At 48.1% G+C, this 25,549-nt stretch overlaps 1 protein-coding gene across 13 annotated transcripts in view; it reads right to left on the minus strand.

Moving 5' to 3' along the window:
• LOC109882060 (butyrophilin subfamily 1 member A1-like) overlaps nt 1-25,549 on the minus strand; it is a 329,983-nt gene that overhangs the window by 5,220 nt on the left and 299,214 nt on the right. For 10 of the 13 annotated variants that reach the window (XM_031791507.1, XM_031791513.1, XM_031791509.1 and 7 more), the window contains 8 exons: nt 13,822-14,064; nt 10,864-10,890; nt 6,582-6,611; nt 6,463-6,480; nt 2,151-2,192; nt 2,033-2,065; nt 924-944; nt 784-804 (listed from right to left, as the gene is read on the minus strand). In XM_031791507.1, coding sequence (XP_031647367.1) covers nt 784-804; nt 924-944; nt 2,033-2,065; nt 2,151-2,192; nt 6,463-6,480; nt 6,582-6,611; nt 10,864-10,890; nt 13,822-14,064 — 435 coding nt within the window. Of the gene's footprint in view, nt 1-783; nt 805-923; nt 945-2,032; nt 2,066-2,150; nt 2,193-6,462; nt 6,481-6,581; nt 6,612-10,863; nt 10,891-13,586; nt 14,065-25,549 lie in introns of those variants that run through there. The other 3 variants (XM_031791508.1, XM_031791517.1, XM_031791518.1) reach the window with 3 other exon arrangements.

Consider the following 25,549-nt stretch of genomic DNA (forward strand, 5'->3'; position numbering starts at 1 on the left):
ATCCACTAAACTTTAGTTGTCACAATGCATTGGGGCAGGTAGTTTTTTCATAGAATCTGCCAAACCCAGATTCATCTGTCGGACTGCCAGATGGTGAATATTGATTCATCACTCCTTAGAACGTATTTCCACTAGTCCAGAGTCCAATGGCGGCGAGCTTTACACCACTCCACCTGACCCTTGGCATTGAGCATGGTGATCTTAGGCTTGTGTGCAGCTGCTCGGCCATGGAAACCCATTTAATGAAGCTCCTGACAAACAGTTATTGTGTTGACGTTGCTTCCAGAGGCAGTTTGGAACTCTGTAGTGAGTGTTGCAACCGAGGAAAGGCGATTTTTACACTCTTCAATACTTGGCGGTCCCATTCTGTGAGATTCTGTGGCCTACAACTAAACGGCTGAGACATTTTTGCTCCTAGAGGTTTCGATTCCACAATAACAGCACTTACACCTGATCGGGGCAGCTATAGCAGGGCAGAAATTTGACAAACTGACTTGATGGAAAGGTGGCATCCTAAGACAGGGCCACGTTGAAAGACACTGAGCTCTTCAGTAAGGCCATTCTACTGACAATGTTTGTCTATGGAGATTGCATGGCGGTGTGCTTGATTTTATACACCTGTCAGCAACGGGTGTGGCTGAAATATAAACTACTGATTTAAAGAGTTGTCCACATACGTTTGTAGATATAGTGTAGTTAACCTGTGTAATATATAGTGTAGATATTTTTTAAGGAAAGTGTTTTCACTTAAATCAATGAAATACATGCAGTTGTGCAACTCACCCTTCTCCATTTTGACCTTGTCTGTAGACAGAAGATAAAACATGATGTATTATGGGTACTAGACCATGAAGACAGAGACAGAGAGAGAGACTGGGACAGACAGACAGAGACAGACAGACAGACAGGCACACACTACTTACTCAGCTCTCCTTGTAGTCCACCTGGTGTAAAAATGAAATAAAGATAGTGAGATAGTGAAAATTAAATAATGATTGAATCAAGAGATTTAAACACTACATGACCAAAAGTATGTGGACACCTGCTCATTGAACATCTCATTCCAAAATCGTGGGCATTAATATGGAGTTGGTCCCCCTTTGCTGCTATAACAGCCTCCACTATTCTGGGAAGGCTTTCCACTAGATGATGGAACATTGCTGTGGGGACTTGCTTCCATTCAGCCAAAAGAGCATTAGTGAGGTTTCCCTCTCTCTCTTCTCTCAGAGGACCTGAGCCCTAGGACCATGCCTCAGGACAATCTGGCCTGATGACTCCTTGCTGTCCCCAGTCCACCTGGTTGTGCTGCTGCTCCAGTTTCAACTGTTCTGCCTGTGGCTGTGGAACCCTGACCTGTTCACCGGACGTGCTACCTGTCCCAGACCTGCTGGTTTCAACTCTCTAGAGACAGCAGGAGAGGTGGAAATACTCTCAATGATCGGCTATGAAAAGACAACTTAACTCCTGAGGTGCTGAGCTGTTGCACCCTCTACAACCACTGGGATAATTACTATTATTTGACCCTGCTGGTCATCTATGAACATTTGAACATCAGATAAAACATGATGTATTATGGGTACTAGAACATGAAGACAGACTACATCCTCTCTATTCTGACCTCCTCTATAGACAGTAGATAAAACATGATGTATTATGGGTACAAGAACATGAAGACAGACTACATCCTCTCTTTTCTGACCTCCTCTGTAGACAGAAGATAAAACATGATGTATTATGGGTACTAGAACATGAAGACAGACTACATCCTCTCTATTCTGACCTCCTCTGTAGACAGAAGATAAAACATGAAGACAGACTACATCCTCTCTATTCTGACCTCTGTAGACAGTAGATAAAACATGATGTATTATGGGTACTAGAACATGAAGACAGACTACATCCTCTATTCTGACCTCCTCTGTAGACAGTAGATAAAACATGATGCATTATGGGTAATTTCCTCTCTTTCCTTTGATAATGTTGGTAATGTTGAAAATGACATGAATATAGTAAACACAGAGACAACACTTACCCAGCTGTCCAGTCAGGTTTTTATTCAGTTCATCTAGGGGGGAGAAATATATTCACTCAACTTGCTACCAAAACAGACAGGCAGGAACACAGGGAGGCAAAATCAGACAAACACTTACACAAGTCATTGTCTTCCATCCAATTAGAACTTGCAGATGATCCTAAAAAAACAGATAGATATGTCAACATTAACTGACTAAAACCATCATGTTATTTTAAAACCCTGCTGGTACAGAGCCTGGTTCCTCTGGTCACCACTCAGAGCCTGGTTCCTCTGGTCACCACTCAGAGCCTGGTTCCTCTCTACCCAGTACAGCCAGTAGAGGACTGGTCACCCCTCAGAGCCTGGTTCCTCTGGTCAACCCAGTACAGCCAGTAGAGGACTGGTCACCCCTCAGAGCCTGGTTCCTCTGGTCAACCCAGTACATCCAGTAGAGGACTGGTCACCCCTCAGAGCCTGGTTCCTCTGGTCAACCCAGTACAGTCAGTAGAGGACTGGTCACCCCTCAGAGCCTGGTTCCTCTGGTCAACCCAGTACAGCCAGTAGAGGACTGGTCACCCCTCAGAGCCTGGTTCCTCTCTACCCAGTACAGCCAGCAGATGACTGGTCACCCCTCAGAGCCTGGTTCCTCTGGTCAACCCAGTACAGTCAGTAGAGGACTGGTCACCCCTCAGAGCCTGGTTCCTCTGGTCAACCCAGTACAGCCAGTAGAGGACTGGTCACCCCTCAGAGCCTGGTTCCTCTCTACCCAGTACAGCCAGCAGATGACTGGTCACCCCTCAGAGCCTGGTTCCTCTGGTCTACCCAGTACAGCCAGTAGAGGACTGGTCACCCCAGTACAGCCAGTAGAGGACTGGTCACCCCTCAGAGCCTGGTTCCTCTCTACCCAGTACAGCCAGTAGAGGACTGGTAACCCCTCAGAGCCTGGTTCCTCTGGTCAACCCAGTACAGCCAGTAGAGGACTGGTCACCACTCAGAGACTGGTTCCTCTGGTCTACCCAGTACAGCCAGTAGAGGACTGGTCACCCCTCAGAGCCTGGTTCCTCTGGTCAACCCAGTACAGCCAGTAGAGGACTGGTCACCACTCAGAGACTGGTTCCTCTGGTCTACCCAGTACAGCCAGTGGAGGACTGGTCACCCCTCAGAGCCTGGTTCCTCTGGTCAACCCAGTAGAGGACTGGTCACCCCTCAGAGCCTGGTTCCTCTCTACCCAGTACAGCCAGTAGAGGACTGGTCACCCCTCCGAGCCTGGTTCCTCTAGTCTACCCAGTACAGCCAGTAGAGGACTGGTCACCCCTCAGAGCCTGGTTCCTCTCTACCCAGTACAGCCAGTAGAGGACTGGTCACCACTCAGAGACTGGTTCCTCTGGTCTACCCAGTACAGCCAGTGGAGGACTGGTCACCCCTCAGAGCCTGGTTCCTCTGGTCAACCCAGTACAGCCAGTAGAGGACTGGTCACCCCTCAGAGCCTGGTTCCTCTCTACCCAGTACAGCCAGTAGAGGACTGGTCACCCCTCCGAGCCTGGTTCCTCTGGTCTACCCAGTACAGCCAGTAGAGGACTGGTCACCCCTCAGAGCCTGGTTCCTCTCTACCCAGTACAGTCAGTAGAGGACTGGTCACCCCTCAGAGCCTGGTTCCTCTGGTCTACCCAGTACAGCCAGTAGTGGACTGGTCACCCCTCAGAGCCTGGTTCCTCTCTACCCAGTACAGTCAGTAGAGGACTGGTCACCCCCCAGAGCTTGGTTCCTCTCTACCCAGTACAGCCAGTAGAGGACTGGTCACCCCTCAGAGCCTGGTTCCTCTGGTCTACCCAGTACAGTCAGTAGAGGACTGGTCATCCCTCAGAGCCTGGTTCCTCTGGTCAACCCAGTACAGCCAGTAGAGGACTGGTCACCACTCAGAGCCTGGTTCCTCTCTACCCAATACAGTCAGTAGAGGACTGGTCACCCCTCAGAGCCTGGTTCCTCTGGTCTACCCAGTACAGCCAGTAGAGGACTGGTCACCCCTCAGAGCCTGGTTCCTCTCTAGCCAGTAGAGGACTGGTCACCCCTCAGAGCCTGGTTCCTCTGGTCTACCCAGTACAGCCAGTAGAGGACTGGTCACCCCTCAGAGCCTGGTTCCTCTCTAGCCAGTAGAGGACTGGTCACCCCTCAGAGCCTGGTTCCTCTTTACCCAGTACAGCCAGTAGAGGACTAGTCACTCAGTTTGATGTAGGTGCTGAGGCTATATGACAGAGTCACTCAGCTTTATGTAGGTGCTGAGGCTATATGACTGAGTCACTCAGCTTTATGTAGGTGCTGAGGCTATATGACTGAGTCACTCAGCTTTATGTAGGTGAGGCTATTTGACTGAGTCACTCAGCTTTATGTAGGTGCCACTATATGACTGAGTCACTCAGCTAAATGTAGGTGCCACTATATGACTGAGTCACTCAGCTTTATGTACGTGCCACTATATGACTGAGTCACTCAGCTTTATGTAGGTGAGGCTATTTGACTGAGTCACTCAGCTTTATGTAGGTGCCACTATATGACTGAGTCACTCAGCTAAATGTAGGTGCCACTATATGACTGAGTCACTCAGCTTTATGTACGTGCCACTATATGACTGAGTCACTCAGCTTTATGTAGGTGAGGCTATTTGACTGAGTCACTCAGCTTTATGTAGGTGCCACTATATGACTGAGTCACTCAGCTTTATGTAGGTGCCACTATATGACTGAGTCACTCAGCTTTATGTAGGTGCCACTATATGACTGAGTCACTCAGCTTTATGTAGGTGCCACTATTTGACTGAGTCACTCAGCTTTATGTAGGTGAGGCTATTTGACTGAGTCACTCAGCTTTATGTACGTGCCACTATATGACTGAGTCACTCAGCTTTATGTAGGTGAGGCTATTTGACTGAGTCACTCAGCTTTATGTAGGTGCCACTATATGACTGAGTCACTCAGCTTTATGTAGGTGAGGCTATTTGACTGAGTCACTCAGCTTTATGTAGGTGCCACTATATGACTGAGTCACTCAGCTAAATGTAGGTGCCACTATATGACTGAGTCACTCAGCTTTATGTACGTGCCACTATATGACTGAGTCACTCAGCTTTATGTAGGTGAGGCTATTTGACTGAGTCACTCAGCTTTATGTAGGTGCCACTATATGACTGAGTCACTCAGCTTTATGTAGGTGCCACTATATGACTGAGTCACTCAGCTTTATGTAGGTGCCACTATATGACTGAGTCACTCAGCTTTATGTAGGTGCCACTATTTGACTGAGTCACTCAGCTTTATGTACGTGCCACTATATGACTGAGTCACTCAGCTTTATGTAGGTGCCACTATATGACTGAGTCACTCAGCTTTATGTAGGTGAGGCTATTTGACTGAGTCACTCAGCTTTATGTAGGTGCCACTATATGACTGAGTCACTCAGCTAAATGTAGGTGCCACTATATGACTGAGTCACTCAGCTTTATGTAGGTGAGGCTATTTGACTGAGTCACTCAGCTTTATGTAGGTGCCACTATATGACTGAGTCACTCAGCTAAATGTAGGTGCCACTATATGACTGAGTCACTCAGCTTTATGTAGGTGCCACTATATGACTGAGTCACTCAGCTTTATGTAGGTGCCACTATATGACTGAGTCACTCAGCTTTATGTAGGTGCCACTATATGACTGAGTCACTCAGCTTTATGTAGGTGAGGCTATTTGACTGAGTCACTCAGCTTTATGTAGGTGCCACTATATGACAGTCATTAAGTTGCTAATATATAACAACGATTTTTGACTCAGAGCAAAATAATAATTTTGCATTTTGAAAGAGTATTTTTATAATTGATTTATTAACGATAAAGATGTTGAAGAAATACCGTACAATGCTTTATCCAACATTTAGAGGTTTCCCACAAGACCTTAAACATTGTGATTATAAAGCAGTGAACTCATATTGAAATGCCTCCTGCATTATGTTTACTAAGCTACTGTCTGACAAGTAAACAGCATACTATAGTTAACATGTCAATCCTGGACCAATGAATCAGCTGTCCACATGATGATCAGCTACTCCACATTGTATTCCATTTCCAGCATCGACTCACTGATGGTTGAAGATGGTCGCTCGTCATCTTCAACCATCAACTGTCTTCTGACTGTGACTAGAGCTTGATGTGCCGTGATGCCAGCAGATTACAGATGGCCTTAGCCGATCGATGAATGAAGGTGATGATTGGTTTAGTTTGAACAGGCAGACTGGTACTAAGAACAGAGGGAACGTTTCCCCAGTCAGCTCCATTATTAGTTACATTGGTTTAGTTTGAACAGGCAGACTGGCACTAAGAGGAGGACATATGGCTGATATCTCAGTCTATTGATGTAATAGAGTTTACCTACATCATCATTATTGCACAGACTTTCACACAACTCACCACTCGGTCTTCTGACCTCTGTAGACAGAAGAAAGAGAAGATAAAAACATGATGTATTATGGGTACTAGAACATGAAGCCTGACTACATGAATATAGTAAACACAGAGACAAAACTTACCCAGATGTCCAGGCAGGTTTAGAAGTTCATCTAGAGGGGAGAAATATATTCACTCATCTTGTCACCAAGACAGACAGGAACACAGACAGGAACACACTTCTTACAAAGACTCATTTGAATCAGTAGATGTTTGTAAAAACCAGAAAATCTGTTAGAAGACATGTTGACACCTTCTAAAACCATGATATTATCTAACGCTGGTACCTCCTCAGAGCCTGGTTCCTCTCTACCCAGTACAGCCAGTAGAGGACTGGTCAACCCTCAGAGCCTGGTTCCTCTGGTCTACCCAGTACAGCCAGTAGAGGACTGGTCACCCCCCCAGAGCCTGGTTTCTCTCTACCCAGTACAGTCAGTAGAGGACTGGTCACCCCCCAGAGCCTGGTTAATCTCTACCCAGAACAGTCAGTAGAGGACTGGTCACCCCTCACAGCCTGGTTCCTCTGGTCTACCCAGTACAGCTAGTATAGGACTGGTCACCCCTCACAGCCTGGTTCCTCTGGTCTACCCAGTACAGCCAGTAGAGGACTGGTCACCCCTCAGAGCCTGGTTCCTCTGGTCTACCCAGTACAGCCAGTAGAGGACTGGTCACCCCTCAGAGCCTGGTTCCTCTGGTCAACCCAGTACAGCCAGTAGAGGACTGGTCACCCCTCAGAGCCTGGTTCCTCTGGTCAACCCAGTACAGCCAGTAGAGGACTGGTCACCCCTCAAAGCCTGGTTCCTCTGGTCAACCCAGTACAGCCAGTAGAGGACTGGTCACCCCTCAGAGCCTGGTTCCTCTCTATCCAGTACAGCCAGTAGAGGACTGGTCAACCCTCAGAGCCTGGTTCCTCTGGTCTACCCAGTACAGCCAGTAGAGGACTGGTCACCCCCCAGAGCCTGGTTTCTCTCTACCCAGTACAGTCAGTAGAGGACTGGTCACCCCCCAGAGCCTGGTTAATCTCTACCCAGAACAGTCAGTAGAGGACTGGTCACCCCTCACAGCCTGGTTCCTCTGGTCAACCCAGTACAGCCAGTAGAGGACTGGTCACCCCTCAGAGCCTGGTTCCTCTGGTCAACCCAGTACAGCCAGTAGAGGACTGGTCACCCCTCAAAGCCTGGTTCCTCTGGTCAACTCAGTACAGCCAGTAGAGGACTGGTCACCCCTCAGAGCCTGGTTCCTCTCTATCCAGTACAGCCAGTAGAGGACTGGTCACCCCCCAGAGCCTGGTTCCTCTCTACCCAGTACAGATAGTAGAGGACTGGTCACCCCTCCGAGCCTGGTTCCTATGGTCTACCCAGTACAGCCAGTAGTGGACTGGTCACCCCTCAGAGCCTGGTTCCTCTCTACCCAGTACAGTCAGTAGAGGACTGGTCACCTCCCAGAGCTTGGTTCCTCTCTACCCAGTACAGCCAGTAGAGGACTGGTCACCCCTCAGAGCCTGGTTCCTCTCTACCCAGTACAGTCAGTAGAGGACTGGTCACCCCTCAGAGCCTGGTTCCTCTGGTCAACCCAGACAGCCAGTAGAGGACTGGTCACCCCTCAGAGCCTGGTTCCTCTCTACCCAGTACAGCCAGTAGAGGACTGGTCACCCCTCAGAGCCTGGTTCCTCTGGTCTACCCAGTACAGCCAGCAGAGGACTGGTCACCCCTCAGAGCCTGGTTCCTCTGGTCAACCCAGTACAGCCAGTAGAGGACTGGTCACCCCTCAAAGCCTGGTTCCTCTGGTCAACCCAGTACAGCCAGTAGAGGACTGGTCACCCCTCAGAGCCTGGTTCCTCTGGTCTACCCAGTACAGCCAGTAGAGGACTGGTCACCCCTCAGAGCCTGGTTCCTCTGGTCTACCCAGTACAGCCAGTAGAGGACTGGTCACCCCTCAGAGCCTGGTTCCTCTCTACCCAGTACAGCCAGTAGAGGACTGGTCACCCCTCAGAGCCTGGTTCCTCTCTACCCAGTACAGCCAGTAGAGGACTGGTTACCCCTCAGAGCCTGGTTCCTCTCTACCCAGTACAGCCAGTAGAGGACTGGTCACCCCTCAGAGCCTGGTTCCTCTGGTCTCCCCAGTACAGCCAGTAGAGGACTGGTCACCCCTCAGAGCCTGGTTCCTCTGGTCTACCCAGTACAGCCAGTAGAGGACTGGTCACCCCTCAGAGCCTGGTTCCTCTGGTCTACCCAGTACAGCCAGTAGAGGACTGGTCACCCCTCAGAGCCTGGTTCCTCTTTACCCAGTACAGCCAGTAGAGGACTGGTCACCCCTCAGAGCCTGGTTCCTCTCTACCCAGTACAGTCAGTAGAGGACTGGTCACCCCTCAGAGCCTGGTTCCTCTGGTCAACCCAGACAGCCAGCAGAGGACTGGTCACCCCTCAGAGCCTGGTTCCTCTGGTCAACCCAGTACAGCCAGTAGAGGACTGGTCACCCCTCAAAGCCTGGTTCCTCTGGTCAACCCAGTACAGCCAGTAGAGGACTGGTCACCCCTCAGAGCCTGGTTCCTCTCTATCCAGTACAGCCAGTAGAGGACTGGTCACCCCTCAGAGCCTGGTTCCTCTCTACCCAGTACAGTCAGTAGAGGACTGGTCACCCCTCAGAGCCTGGTTCCTCTGGTCTACCCAGTACAGCCAGTAGTGGACTGGTCACCCCTCAGAGCCTGGTTCCTCTCTACCCAGTACAGTCAGTAGAGGACTGGTCACCCCCCAGAGCTTGGTTCCTCTCTACCCACTACAGCCAGTAGAGGACTGGTCACCCCTCAGAGCCTGGTTCCTCTCTACCCAGTACAGCCAGTAGAGGACTGGTCACCCCTCAGAGCCTGGTTCATCTCTACCCAGTACAGCCAGTAGAGGACTGGTCACCCCTCAGAGCCTGGTTACTCTCTACCCAGTACAGCCAGTAGAGGACTGGTCACCCCTCAGAGCCTGGTTCCTCTCTACCCAGTACAGCCAGTAGAGGACTGGTCACCCCTCAGAGCCTGGTTCCTCTCTACCCAGTACAGTCAATAGAGGACTGGTCACCCCCCAGAGCCTGGTTCCTCTCTACCCAGTACAGCCAGTAGAGGAATGGCCACCCCTCAGAGCCTGGTTCCTCTCTACCCAGTACAGCCAGTAGAGGACTGGCCACCCCTCAGAGCCTGGTTCCTCTCTACCCAGTACAGCCAGTAGAGGACTGGTCACCCCTCACAGCCTGGTTCCTCTGGTCAACTCAGTACAGCCAGTAGAGGACTGGTCACCCCTCAGAGCCTGGTTCCTCTCTATCCAGTACAGCCAGTAGAGGACTGGTCACCCCCCAGAGCCTGGTTCCTCTCTACCCAGTACAGATAGTAGAGGACTGGTCACCCCTCCGAGCCTGGTTCCTCTGGTCTACCCAGTACAGCCAGTAGTGGACTGGTCACCCCTCAGAGCCTGGTTCCTCTCTACCCAGTACAGTCAGTAGAGGACTGGTCACCTCCCAGAGCTTGGTTCCTCTCTACCCAGTACAGCCAGTAGAGGACTGGTCACCCCTCAGAGCCTGGTTCCTCTCTACCCAGTACAGCCAGTAGAGGACTGGTCACCCCTCAGAGCCTGGTTCCTCTCTACCCAGTACAGCCAGTAGAGGACTGGTTACCCCTCAGAGCCTGGTTCCTCTCTACCCAGTACAGCCAGTAGAGGACTGGCCACCCCTCATAGCCTGGTTCCTCTCTACCCAGTACAGCCAGTAGAGGACTGGTCACCCATCAGTATTCTAGTAATAAACCATGAGGTCTGTGATTAACAGTTGACCCATCAGTATTATAGTAATAAACCATGAGGTCTGTGATTAACAGTTGACCCATCAGTGTTATAGTAATAAACCATGAGGTCTGTGATTAACAGTTGACCCATCAGTATTATAGTAATAAACCATGAGGTCTGTGATTAACAGTTGACCCATCAGTATTCTAGTAATAAACCATGAGGTCTGTGATTAACAGTTGACCCATCAGTATTCTAGTAATAAACCATGAGGTCTGTGATTAACAGTTGACCCATCAGTATTCTAGTAATAAACCATGAGGTCTGTGATTAACAGTTGACCCATCAGTATTCTAGTAATAAACCATGAGGTCTGTGATTAACAGTTGACCCATCAGTATTATAGTAATAAACCATGAGCTCTGTGATTAACAGTTGACCCATCAGTATTCTAGTAATAAACCATGAGGTCTGTGATTAACAGTTGACCCATCAGTATTCTAGTAATAAACCATGAGGTCTGTGATTAACAGTTGACCCATCAGTATTATAGTAGTAATCATAATCTCTATATGTGAAACTAACAAGACAACAGCCCACTTACCTCGTTCTTCCAGTAGTTTTCTCTTCTCTGTAGACAAAAGAAAACAAATGTGTTCTAAAAAGCTCAAAACTGAATCTGCCAAAAACCAGATTCACAGGACTGGTCTGAAGGTAACCTGGTATAAATGAATAGAGTCTAATGGACAGTATATGGGTCATTCCTAGTTATATCCTGATCTAATACAGGACTGGTCTGAAGGTAACCTGGTATAAATGAATAGAGTCTAATGGACAGTATATGGGTCATTCCTAGTTATATCCTGATCTAATACAGGACTGGTCTGAAGGTAACCTGGTATAAATGAATAGAGTCTAATGGACAGTATATGGGTCATTCCTAGTTATATCCTGATCTAATACAGGACTGGTCTGAAGGTAACCTGGTATAAATGAATAGAGTCTAATGGACAGTCATTCCTAGTTATATCCTGATCTAATACAGGACTGGTCTGAAGGTAACCTGGTATAAATGAATAGAGTCTAATGGACAGTATATGGGTCATTCCTAGTTATATCCTGATCTAATACAGGACTGGTCTGAAGGTAACCTGGTATAAATGAATAGAGTCTAATGGACAGTATATGGGTCATTCCTAGTTATATCCTGATCTAATACAGGACTGGTCTGAAGGTAACCTGGTATAAATGAATAGAGTCTAATGGACAGTATATGGGTCATTCCTAGTTATATCCTGATCTAATACAGGACTGGTCTGAAGGTAACCTGGTATAAATGAATAGAGCCTAATGGACAGTATATGGGTCATTCCTAGTTATATCCTGATCTAATACAGGACTGGTCTGAAGGTAACCTGGTATAAATGAATAGAGTCTAATGGACAGTATATGGGTCATTCCTAGTTATATCCTGATCTAATACAGGACTGGTCTGAAGGTAACCTGGTATAAATGAATAGAGTCTAATGGACAGTATATGGGTCATTCCTAGTTATATCCTGATCTAATACAGGACTGGTCTGAAGGTAACCTGGTATAAATGAATAGAGTCTAATGGACAGTATATGGGTCATTCCTAGTTATATCCTGATCTAATACAGGACTGGTCTGAAGGTAACCTGGTATAAATGAATAGAGTCTAATGGACAGTATATGGGTCATTCCTAGTTATATCCTGATCTAATACAGGACTGGTCTGAAGGTAACCTGGTATAAATGAATAGAGTCTAATGGACAGTATATGGGTCATTCCTAGTTATATCCTGATCTAATACAGGACTGGTCTGAAGGTAACCTGGTATAAATGAATAGAGTCTAATGGACAGTATATGGGTCATTCCTAGTTATATCCTGATCTAATACAGGACTGGTCTGAAGGTAACCTGGTATAAATGAATAGAGTCTAATGGACAGTATATGGGTCATTCCTAGTTATATCCTGATCTAATACAGGACTGGTCTGAAGGTAACCTGGTATAAATGAATAGAGTCTAATGGACAGTATATGGGTCATTCCTAGTTATATCCTGATCTAATACAGGACTGGTCTGAAGGTAACCTGGTATAAATGAATAGAGTCTAATGGACAGTATATGGGTCATTCCTAGTTATATCCTGATCTAATACAGGACTGGTCTGAAGGTAACCTGGTATAAATGAATAGAGTCTAATGGACAGTATATGGGTCATTCCTAGTTATATCCTGATCTAATACAGGACTGGTCTGAAGGTAACCTGGTATAAATGAATAGAGTCTAATGGACAGTCATTCCTAGTTATATCCTGATCTAATACAGGACTGGTCTGAAGGTAACCTGGTATAAATGAATAGAGTCTAATGGACAGTCATTCCTAGTTATATCCTGATCTAATACAGGACTGGTCTGAAGGTAACCTGGTATAAATGAATAGAGTCTAATGGACAGTATATGGGTCATTCCTAGTTATATCCTGATCTAATACAGGACTGGTCTGAAGGTAACCTGGTATAAATGAATAGAGTCTAATGGACAGTCATTCCTAGTTATATCCTGATCTAATACAGGACTGGTCTGAAGGTAACCTGGTATAAATGAATAGAGTCTAATGGACAGTATATGGGTCATTCCTAGTTATATCCTGATCTAATACAGGACTGGTCTGAAGGTAACCTGGTATAAATGAATAGAGTCTAATGGACAGTATATGGGTCATTCCTAGTTATATCCTGATCTAATACAGGACTGGTCTGAAGGTAACCTGGTATAAATGAATAGAGTCTAATGGACAGTATATGGGTCATTCCTAGTTATATCCTGATCTAATACAGGACTGGTCTGAAGGTAACCTGGTATAAATGAATAGAGTCTAATGGACAGTATATGGGTCATTCCTAGTTATATCCTATTCTAATACAGGACTGGTCTGAAGGTAACCTGGTATAAATGAATAGAGTCTGATGGACAGTATATGGGTCATGCTTAGACATCAAGGACCAGTCAGAGATCAAGGTTAAACTCACCTTCAGTATGTATAATATCTCTGACTGAGCGACTCTTAATGATGAGACAACAAGGACAACAAGACGACAGTACAGCCAGAAGAGGACTGGTCACCCCTCAGAGCCTGGTTCCTCTGGTCTACACAGTACAGCCAGAAGAGGACTGATCACCCCTCAGAGCCTGGTTCCTCTGGTCTACCCAGTAGAGCCAGTAGAGGACTGGTCACCATTCAGAGCCTGGTTCCTCTGGTCTACCCAGTACAGCCAGTAGAGGACTGATCACCCCTCAGAGCCTGGTTCCTCTCTACCCAGTAGTCAGTAGAGGACTGGTCACCATTCAGAGCCTGGTTCCTGTGGTCTACCCAGTACAGCCAGTAGAGAGGTTCTTACCCAGGTGATAGACTAGATAAGGTTTATATTCCAGTGATATGTAACCAGAGGTAGAGAGGTTCTTACCCAGGTGATAGACTAGATAAGGTTTATATTCCAGTGATATGTAACCAGAGGTAGAGAGGTTCTTACCCAGGTATTTGACAAGGTCAGGTTCCAGATCCAGTAGAATCCTGTAAAAGTCTAATTTCACCTTCCTTGGGTCGTCTGCTTCTTCTAGGGCCTTGTACAACTGTCTCATCTGTTCCTGGCTGGTCATCTGGTGGATCCTGGTGTTACAGTACAACTGCTCGTAAAACAGCTCATGAAGGATGGACTTCACCATGGTAACCCTCTGAATGAGTTGATCCTTATGGTCGTCCACAAATATGGCACCTGATAAGAGATGTAGAGTTATATACTGTAGAACAAGAGGACATTACTAGTCAGGTTAGATGTAGAGGACATTACTAGTCAGGTTAGATGTAGAGGACATTACTAGTCAGGTTAGATGTAGAGGACATTACTAGTCAGGTTAGATGTAGAGGACATTACTAGTCAGGTTAGATGTAGAGGACATTACTAGTCAGGTTAGATGTAGAGGACATTACTAGTCAGGTTAGATGTAGAGGACATTACTAGTCAGGTTAGATGTAGAGGACATTACTAGTCAGGTTAGATGTAGAGTTATATACTGCAGAACAAGAGGACATTACTAGTCAGGTTAGATGTAGAGAACATTACTAGTCAGGTTAGATGTAGAGGACATTACTAGTCAGGTTAGATGTAGAGTTATATACTGTAGAACTAGAGGACATTACTAGTCAGGTTAGATGTAGAGGACATTACTAGTCAGGTTAGATGTAGAGGACATTACTAGTCAGGTTAGATGTAGAGGACATTACTAGTCAGGTTAGATGTAGAGGACATTACTAGTCAGGTAAGATGTAGAGTTATATACTGTAGAACAAGAGGACATTACTAGTCAGGTTAGATGTAGAGGACATTACTAGTCAGGTTAGATGTAGAGTTATATACTGTAGAACAAGAGGACATTACTAGTCAGGTTAGATGTAGAGGACATTACTAGTCAGGTTAGATGTAGAGGACATTACTAGTCAGGTTAGATGTAGAGGACATTACTAGTCAGGTTAGATGTAGAGGACATTACTAGTCAGGTTAGATGTAGAGGACATTACTAGTCAGGTAAGATGTAGAGTTATATACTGTAGAACAAGAGGACATTACTAGTCAGGTTAGATGTAGAGGACATTACTAGTCAGGTTAGATGTAGAGTTATATACTGTAGAACAAGAGGACATTACTAGTCAGGTTAGATGTAGAGGACATTACTAGTCAGGTTAGATGTAGAGGACATTACTAGTCAGGTTAGATGTAGAGGACATTACTAGTCAGGTTAGATGTAGAGGACATTACTAGTCAGGTTAGATGTAGAGGACATTACTAGTCAGGTAAGATGTAGAGTTATATACTGTAGAACAAGAGGACATTACTAGTCAGGTTAGATGTAGAGGACATTACTAGTCAGGTTAGATGTAGAGTTATATACTGTAGAACAAGAGGACATTACTAGTCAGGTTAGATGTAGAGGACATTACTAGTCAGGTTAGATGTAGAGGACATTACTAGTCAGGTTAGATGTAGAGGACATTACTAGTCAGGTTAGATGTAGAGGACATTACTAGTCAGGTTAGATGTAGAGTTATATACTTATTTTCTTTATGTGAATCACAGGGATTTGGGACTTGTCTGTTCATCTCTAACCCATACCTGTTCATGTTGTCAGAATGCCCTAGTTGGAATGCTCTAGTCGGAATACAGGAAGGCTTTATAAACTCAGCAAAAAAAGAAATGTCCCCTTTTCAGGACTCTGTCTTTCAAAGATAATTCATAAAAATCCAAATAACTTCACAGATCTTCATTGTAAAGGGTTTAAACACTGTTTCCCGTGCTGGTTCAATGAACCGTAAACAATTAATGAACATACACCTGTGGAACGGTCGTTAAGACACTAACAACTTACAGACGATAGGCAATTAAGGTCACAGTCATGAAAACTTAGGACACTAAAGAGGACTTTCTACTGACTCTGGAAAAACACCAATAGAAAGATGCCCAGGGTCCCTGCTCATCTGCGTGAACGTGCCTTAGGTATGCTGCAAGGAGGCATGACGACTGCAGATGTGTCCACGGCAATAAATTACAATGTCCGTACTGTGAGATGCCTAAGACAGCGCTACAGGGAGACAGGACGGACAGCTGATAGTCCTCGCAGTAGCAGACCACGTGTTACATCACCTGCACAGGATCGGTACATCCGAACATCACACCTATGGGACAGGTACAGGATGGCAACAACAACTGCCCGAGTTACACCAGGAAGGCACCATCCCCCCATCAGTGCTCAGACTGTCCGCAATAGGCTGAGAGAGGCTGGACTGAGGGCTTGTAGGCCTGTAGTAAGGCAGGTCCTCACCAGACATCACTGGCAACAACGTCACCTATAAGCACAAACCCACCGTTGCTGGACCAGACAGGACTGGCAAGAAGTGCTCTTCACTGACAAGTCGCGGTTTTGTCTCACCAGGGGTGATGGTCAGATTCACGTTTATCGTTGAAGGAATGAGCGTTACACTGAGGCCTGTACTCTGGGGCGGGATCGATTTGGAGGTGGAGGGTCCGTCATGGACTGGGTAGGTGTGTCACATCACCGGACTGAGCTTGTTGTCATTGCAGGCAATCTCAACGCTGTGCGTTACAGGGTAGACATCCTCCTCCCTCATGTGGTACCCTTCCTGCAGGCTCATCCTGACATGACCCTTCAGCATGACAATGCCACCAGCCATACTCCTCATTCTGTGCGTGACTTCCTGCAAGACAGGAATGTCAGTGTTCTGCCATGGCCAGCGAAGAGCCCGGATCTCAATCCCATTGAGCACGTCTGGGACCTGTTGGTTCAGAGGGTGAGGGCTAGGGCCATTCCCCCCAGAAATGTCCGGGAACTTGCAAGTGCCTTGGTGGAAGAGTGGGGTAATATCTCACAGCAAGAACTGGCAAATCTGGTGCAGTCCATGAGGAGATGCACTGCAGTACTTAATGCAGCTGGTGGCCACACCAGATACTGACTGTTACTTTTGATTTTGACCCCCCTTTGTTCAGGGACACATTATTCCATTTCTGTTAGTCACATGTCTGTGGAACTTGTTCAGTTTATGTCTCAGTTTTTGAATCTTGTCATGTTCATACAAATATTTACACATGTTTAAGATTGCTGAAAATAAACACAGTTGACAGTGAGAGGACGTTTGTTTTTTTCCTGAGTATATACAAAAAAGTATTTAGTCAGCCACCAATTGTGCAAGTTCTCCCACTTAAAAAGATGAGAGGCCTGTAATTTTCACCACAGGTACACTTCAACTATGAGACAAAATGAGAAGAAAAAAAGAAATCCAGAAAATCACATTGTAGGATTTTTTAATGAATTTATTTGCAAATTATGGTGGAAAATAAGTATTTGGTCAATAGAAGTTTATCTCAATACTTTGTTATATACCCTTTGTTGGCAATGACAGAGGTCAAACGTTTTCTGTAAGTCTTCACAAGGTTTTCACACACTGTTGCTGGTATTTTGGCCCATTCCTCCATGCAGATCTCCTCTAGAGCAGTGATGTTTTGGGGCTGTTGCTGGGCAACACGGACTTTCAACTCCCTCCAAAGATTTTCTTTGGGGTTGAGATCTGGAGACTGGCTAGGCCACTCCAGGACCTTGAAATGCTTCTTACGAAGCCACTCCTTCGTTGCCCGGGAGGTGTGTTTGGGATCATTGTCATGCTGAAAGACCCAGCCACGTTTCATCTTCAATGCCCTTGCTGATGGAAGGAGGTTCACTCAAAATCTCACGATACATGGCCCCATTCATTCTTTCCTTTACACGGATCAGTCATCCTGGACCCTTTGCAGAAAAACAGCCCCAAAGCATGATGTTTCCACCCCCATGCTTCACAGTAGGTATGGTGTTCTTTGGGTGCAACTCAGCATTCTTTGTCCTCCAAACACAACGAGTTGAGGTTTTACCAAAAAGTTATATTTTGGTTTCATCTGACCATATGACATTCTCCCAATCTTCTTCTGGATCATCCACATGCTCTCTAGCAAACTTCAGACGGGCCTGGACATGTACTGGCTTAAGCAGGGGGACACGTCTGGCACTGCAGGATTTGAGTCCCTGGCGATGTAGTGTGTTACTGATGGTAGGCTTTGTTACTTTGGTCCCAGATCTCTGCAGGTCATTCACTAGGTCCCCCCGTGTGGTTCTGGGATTTTTGCTCACCGTTCTTGTGATCATTTTGACCCCACGGGGTGAGATCTTGCGTGGAGCCCCAGATCGAGGGAGATTATCAGTGGTCTTGTATGTCTTCCATTTCCTAATAATTGCTCCCACAGTTGATTTCTTCAAACCAAGCTGCTTACCTATTGCAGATTCAGTCTTCCCAGCCTGGTGCAGGTCTACAATTTTGTTTCTGGTGTCCTTTGACACCTCTTTGGTCTTGGCCATAGTGGAGTTTGGAGTGTGACTGTTTGAGGTTGTGGACAGGTGTCTTTTATACTGATAACAAGTTCAAACAGGTGCCATTAATACAGGTAACGAGTGGAGGACAGAGGAGCCTCTTAAAGAAGTTACAGGTCTGTGAGAGCCAGAAATCTTACTTGTTTGTAGGTGACCAAATACTTATTTTCCACCATAATTTGCAAATAAATTCAATAAAAATCCTACAATGTGATTTTCTGGATTTTTTTTTCTCATTTTGTCTCATAGTTGAAGTGTACCTATGATGAAAATTACAGGCCTCTCATCTTTTTAAGTGGGAGAACTTGCACAATTGGTGGCTGACTAAATACTTTTTTGCCCCACTGTATATATAAGGTATACAGTCAGTAGAGGACTGGTCACACCTCAGAGCCTGGTTCCTCTGGTCTACCCAGTACAGCCAGTAGAGGACTGGTCACCAATCAGAGCCTGGCTCCTCTGGTCTACCCAGTAGAGGGCTGGTCACCCCTCAGAGCCTGGTTCCTCTCTACCTAGTACAGCCAGTAAAGGACTGGTCACCCCTCAGGGCCTGGTTCCTCTCTACCCAGTACAGCCAGTAGAGGACTGGTCACCACTCAGAGCCTGGTTCCTCTGGTCTACCAAGTACAGCCATGTGAGGACTGGTCACCAATCAGAGCCTGGCTCCTCTGGTCTACCCAGAACAGCCAGTAGAGGACTGGTCACCCCTCAGAGCCTGGTTCCTCTCTACCCAGTACAGTCAGTAGAGGACTGGTCACCCCTCCAAGCCTGGTTCCTCTCTACCCAGTAGAGGACTGGTCACCCCTCCGAGCCTGGTTCCTATCTACCCAGTACAGTCAGTAGAGGACTGGTCACCCCTCAGAGCCTGGTTCCTCTCTACCCAGTACAGCCAGTAGAGGACTGGTCACCCCTCAGAGCCTGGTTCCTCTGGTCTACCCAGTACAGCCAGTAGAGGACTGGTCGCCCCTCCGAGCCTGGTTCCTATCTACCCAGTACACTCAGTAGAGGACTGGTCACCCCTCAGAGCCTGGTTCCTCTGGTATACCCAGAACAGCCAGTAGAGGACTGGTCACCCCTCAGAGCCTGGTTCCTCTGGTCTACCCAGTAGAGGACTTGTCACCCCTCAGAGCCTGGTTCCTCTGGTTCCTCTGCTCCCAGCGTACTGGGAGCAGCCAGTAGGCTGCTCCCAGGCAGACTAAACAACTTTTTTGCCCGCTTTGAGGACAATACAGTGCCACTGACACGGCCTGCAACGAAAACATGCGGTCTCTCCTTCACTGCAGCCGAAGTGAGTAAGACATTTAAACGTGTTAACCCTCGCAAGGCTGCAGGCCCAGACGGCATCCCCAGCCGCGCCCTCAGAGCATGCGCAGACCAGCTGGCCGGTGTGTTTACGGACATATTCAACCAATCCCTATACCAGTCTGCTGTTCCCACATGCTTCAAGAGGGCCACCATTGTTCCTGTTCCCAAGAAAGCTAAGGTAACTGAGCTAAACGACTACCGCCCCGTAGCACTCACATCCGTCATCATGAAGTGCTTTGAGAGACTAGTCAAGGACCATATCACCTCCACCCTACCTGACACCCTTGACCCACTCCAATTTGCTTACCGCCCAAATAGGTCCACAGACGATGCAATCTCAACCACACTGCACACTGCCCTAACCCATCTGGACAAGAGGAATACCTATGTGAGAATGCTGTTCATCGACTACAGCTCGGCATTCAACACCATAGTACCCTCCAAGCTCGTCATCAAGCTCGAGACCCTGGGTCTCGACCCCGCCCTGTGCAACTGGGTACTGGACTTCCTGACGGGCCGCCCCCAGGTGGTGAGGGTAGGCAACAACATCTCCTCCCCGCTGATCCTCAACACTGGGGCCCCACAAGGGTGCGTTCTGAGCCCTCTCCTGTACTCCCTGTTCACCCACGACTGCGTGGCCACGCACGCCTCCAACTCAATCATCAAGTTTGCAGACGACACAATAGTGGTAGGCTTGATTACCAACAACGACGAGACGGCCTACAGGGAGGAGGTGAGGGCCCTCGGAGTGTGGTGTCAGGAAAATAACCTCACACTCAACGTCAACAAAACTAAGGAGATGATTGTGGACTTCAGGAAACAGCAGAGGGAACACCCCCCCATCCACATCGATGGAACAGTAGTGGAGAGGGTAGCAAGTTTTAAGTTCCTCGGCATACACATCACAGACAAACTGAATTGGTCCACTCACACAGACAGCATCGTGAGGAAGGCGCGGCAGCGCCTCTTCAACCTCAGGAGGCTGAAGAAATTCGGCTTGTCACCAAAAGCACTCACAAACTTCTACAGGTGCACAATCGAGAGCATCCTGGCGGGCTGTATCACCGCCTGGTACGGCAACTGCACCGCCCTTTTATTTTTTTATTTTTTTTATTTTACCTTACTTTATTTAACCAGGTAGGCTAGTTGAGAACACCTTTATTTAACCAGGTAGGCTAGTTGAGAACACCTTTATTTAACCAGGTAGGCAAGTTGAGAACAAGTTCTCATTTACAATTGCGACCTGGCCAAGATAAAGCAAAGCAGTTCGACAGATAAAACGACAGAGTTACACATGGAGTAAAAACAAACATACAGTCAATAATGCAGTATAAACAAGTCTATATACAATGTGAGCAAATGAGGTGAGAAGGGAGGTAAAGGCAAAAAAGGCCATGATGGCAAAGTAAATACAATATAGCAAGTAAAATACTGGAATGGTAGTTTTGCAATGGAAGAATGTGCAAAGTAGAAATAAAAAATAATGGGGTGCAAAGGAGCAAAATAAATAAATAAATTAAAATTAAATACAGTTGGGAAAGAGGTAGTTGTTTGGGCTAAATTATAGCTGGGCTATGTACAGGTGCAGTAATCTGTGAGCTGCTCTGACAGTTGGTGCTTAAAGCTAGTGAGGGAGATAAGTGTTTCCAGTTTCAGAGATTTTTGTAGTTCGTTCCAGTCATTGGCAGCAGAGAACTGGAAGGAGAGGCGGCCAAAGAAAGAATTGGTTTTGGGGGTGACTAGAGAGATATACCTGCTGGAGCGTGTGCTACAGGTGGGAGATGCTATGGTGACCAGCGAGCTGAGATAAGGGGGGACTTTACCTAGCAGGGTCTTGTAGATGACATGGAGCCAGTGGGTTTGGCGACGAGTATGAAGCGAGGGCCAGCCAACGAGAGCGTACAGGTCGCAATGGTGGGTAGTATATGGGGCTTTGGTGATAAAACGGAGTGCACTGTGATAGACTGCATCCAATTTGTTGAGTAGGGTATTGGAGGCTATTTTGTAAATGACATCGCCAAAGTCGAGGATTGGTAGGATGGTCAGTTTTACAAGGGTATGTTTGGCAGCATGAGTAAGGCTCTCCAGAGGGTAGTGAGGTCTGCACAACGCATCACCGGGGGCAAACTACCTGCCCTCCAGGACACCTACACCACCCGATGCTACAGGAAGGCCATAAAGATCATCAAGGACATCAACCACCCGAGCCATTGCCTGTTCACCCCGCTGTCATCCAGAAGGCGAGGTCAGTACAGGTGCATCAAAGCTGGGACCGAGAGACTGAAAAACAGCTTCTATCTCAAGGCCATCAGACTGTTAAACAGCCACCACTAACATTGAGTGGCTACTGCCAACACACTGTCAATGCCACTGACTCTACTCCAGCCACTTTAATCATGGGAATTGATGGGAAATGATGTAAATATATCACTAGCCACTTTAAACAATGCTACCTTATATAATGTTACTTACCCTACATTATTCATCTCATATGCATACGTAGATACTGTACTCTATATCATCGACTGCATCCTTATGTAATACATGTATCACTAGCCACTTTAACTATGCCACTTGGTTTACATACTCATCTCATATGTATATACTGTACTCGATATCATCTACTGTATTTTGCCTATGCTGCTCTGTACCATCACTCATTCATATATCCTTATGTACATATTCTTTATCCCCTTACACTGTGTATAAGACAGTAGTTTTTTTGGGAATTGTTAGTTAGATCACTTGTTCGTTATTACTGCATTGTCGGAACTAGAAGCACAAGCATTTCGCTACACTCGCATTAACATCTGCTAACCATGTGTATGTGACAAATACATTTGATTTGATTTGATTTGATTTAGAGGACTAGTCACCCCTCAGAGCCTGGTTCCTCTGGTCTACCCAGAACAGCCAGTAGAGGACTGGTCATCCCTCCGAGCCTGGTTCCTATCTACCCAGTACACTCAGTAGAGGACTGGTCACCCCTCAGAGCCTGGTTCCTCTGGTCTACCCAGAACAGCCAGTAGAGGACTGGTCACCCCTCAGAGCCTGGTTCCTCTGGTCTACCCAGGACAACCAGTAGAGGACTGGTCACCCCCCACAGCCTGGTTCCTCTCTACCCAGTACAGCCAGTAGAGGACTGGTCACCCCTCAGAGCCTGGTTCCTCTCTACCCAGTACAGCCAGTAGAGAACTGGTCACCCCACAGAGCCTGGTTCCTCTCTACCCAGTACAGCCAGTAGAGGACTGTTCACCCCTCAGAGCCTGGTTCCTCTGGTCTACCCAGGACAGCCAGTAGAGGACTGGTCACCCCTCAGAGCCTGGTTCCTCTGGTCTACCCAGGACAGCCAGTAGAGGACTGGTCACCCCTCAGAGCCTGGTTCCTCTGGTCTACCCAGAACAGCCAGTAGAGGACTGGTCACCCCTCAGAGCCTGGTTCCTCTGGTCTACCCAGTACAGTCAGTAGAGGACTGGTCACCCCTCAGAGCCTGGTTCCTCTCTACCCAGTACAGCCAGTAGAGGACTGGTCACCCCTCAGAACCTGGTTCCTCTCTACCCAGTACAGCCAGTAGAGGACTGGTCACCCCTCATAGCCTGGTTCCTCTCTATCCAGTACAGTCAGTAGAGGACTGGTCACCCCCCAGAGCCTGGTTCCTCTGGTCTACCCAGTACAGCCAGTAGAGAACTGGTCACCCCTCAGAGCCTGGTTCCTCTGGTCTACCCAGTACAGTCAGTAGAGGACTAGTCACCCCTCAGAGCCTGGTTCCTCTCTACCCAGTACAGCCAGTAGAGGACTGTTCACCCCTCAGAGCCTGGTTCCTCTCTACCCAGTACAGCCAGTAGAGGACTGGTCACCGCTCCGAGCCTGGTTCCTATCTACCCAGTACAGTCAGTAGAGGACTGGTCACCTCTCCAAGCCTGGTTCCTCTCTACCCAGTAGAGGACTGGTCACCCCTCAGAGCCTGGTTCCTCTCTACCCAGTACAGCCAGTAAAGGACTTGTCACCCCTCAGAGCCTGGTTCCTCTGGTCTACCCAGGACAGCCAGTAGAGGACTGGTCACCCCTCAGAGCCTGGTTCCTCTGGTCTACCCAGAACAGCCAGTAGAGGACTGGTCACCCCTCAGAGCCTGGTTCCTCTCTACCCAGTACATCCAGTAGAGTACTGGTCACCGCTCCGAGCCTGGTTCCTATCTACCCAGTACAGTCAGTAGAGGACTGGTCACCCCTCCAAGCCTGGTTCCTCTCTACCCAGTAGAGGACTGGTCACCCCTCAGAGCCTGGTTCCTCTCTACCCAGTACAGCCAGTAGAGGACTGGTCACCCCTCAGAGCCTGGTTCCTCTGTACCCAGTACATCCAGTAGAGTACTGGTCACCCCTCCGAGCCTGGTTCCTATCTACCCAGTACAGTCAGTAGAGGACTGGTCACCCCTCCAAGCCTGGTTCCTCTCTACCCAGTAGAGGACTGGTCACCCCTCAGAGCCTGGTTCCTCTCTACCCAGTACAGCCAGTAGAGGACTGGTCACCCCTCAGAGCCTGGTTCCTCTCTACCCAGTACAGCCAGCAGAGGACTGGTCAGCCCTCAGAGCCTGGTTCCTCTCTACCCAGTACAGCCAGTAGAGGACTGGTCACCCCTCAGAGCCTGGTTAATCTCTACCCAGGACAGCCAGTAGAGGACTGGTCACCCCCCACAGCCTGGTTCCTCTGGTCTACCCAGTACAGCCAGCAGATGACTGGTCACCCCTCAGAGCCTGGTTCCTCTCTACCCAGTACAGCCAGTAGAGGACTGGTCACCCCTCAGAGCCTGGTTCCTCTGGTCTACCCAGTACAGCCAGCAGATGACTGGTCACCCCTCAGAGCCTGGTTCCTCTGGTCTACCCAGTACAGCCAGTAGAGGACTAGTCACCCCTCAGAGCCTGGTTCCTCTGGTCTACCCAGAACAGCCAGTAGAGGACAGGTCACCCCTCAGAGCCTGGTTCCTCTGTACCCAGTACATCCAGTAGAGTACTGGTCACCCCTCCGAGCCTGGTTCCTATCTACCCAGTACAGTCAGTAGAGGACTGGTCACCCCTCAGAGCCTGGTTCCTATCTACCCAGTACAGTCAGTAGAGGACTGGTCACCCCTCCAAGCCTGGTTCCTATCTACCCAGTACACTCAGTAGAGGACTAGTCACCCCTCAGAGCCTGGTTCCTCTGTACCCAGTACAGCCAGTAGAGGACTGGTCACCCCTCAGAGCCTGGTTCCTCTGGTCTACCCAGGACAGCCAGTAGAGGACTGGTCACCCCTCAGAGCCTGGTTCCTCTCTACCCAGTACAGCCAGTAGAGGACTGGTCACCCCTCAGAGCCTGGTTCCTCTGTACCCAGTACATCCAGTAGAGGACTGGTCACCCCTCGGAGCCTGGTTCCTCTGGTCTACCCAGTACAGCCAGTAGAGGACTAGTCACCCCTCAGAGCCTGGTTCCTCTGTACCCAGTACATCCAGTAGAGTACTGGTCACCCCTCCGAGCCTGGTTCCTATCTACCCAGTACAGTCAGTAGAGGACTGGTCACCCCTCCAAGCCTGGTTCCTCTCTACCCAGTAGAGGACTGGTCACCCCTCGGAGCCTGGTTCCTCTGGTCTACCCAGTACAGCCAGTAGAGGACTAGTCACCCCTCAGAGCCTGGTTCCTCTGGTCTACCCAGAACAGCCAGTAGAGGACAGGTCACCCCTCAGAGCCTGGTTCCTCTGTACCCAGTACATCCAGTAGAGTACTGGTCACCCCTCCGAGCCTGGTTCCTATCTACCCAGTACAGTCAGTAGATGACTGGTCACCCCTCAGAGCCTGGTTCCTCTCTACCCAGTATAGCCAGTAGAGGACTGGTCACCCCTCAGAGCCTGGTTCCTCTGGTCTACCCAGTACAGCCAGTAGAGGACTGGTCACCCCTCGGAGCCTGGTTCCTCTGGTCTACCCAGTACAGCCAGTAGAGGACTGGTCACCCCTCAGAGCC

This window comes from Oncorhynchus kisutch, linkage group LG16 (assembly GCF_002021735.2).
Source record: "Oncorhynchus kisutch isolate 150728-3 linkage group LG16, Okis_V2, whole genome shotgun sequence".
NCBI classification, from domain to species: Eukaryota; Metazoa; Chordata; class Actinopteri; order Salmoniformes; family Salmonidae; genus Oncorhynchus; species Oncorhynchus kisutch.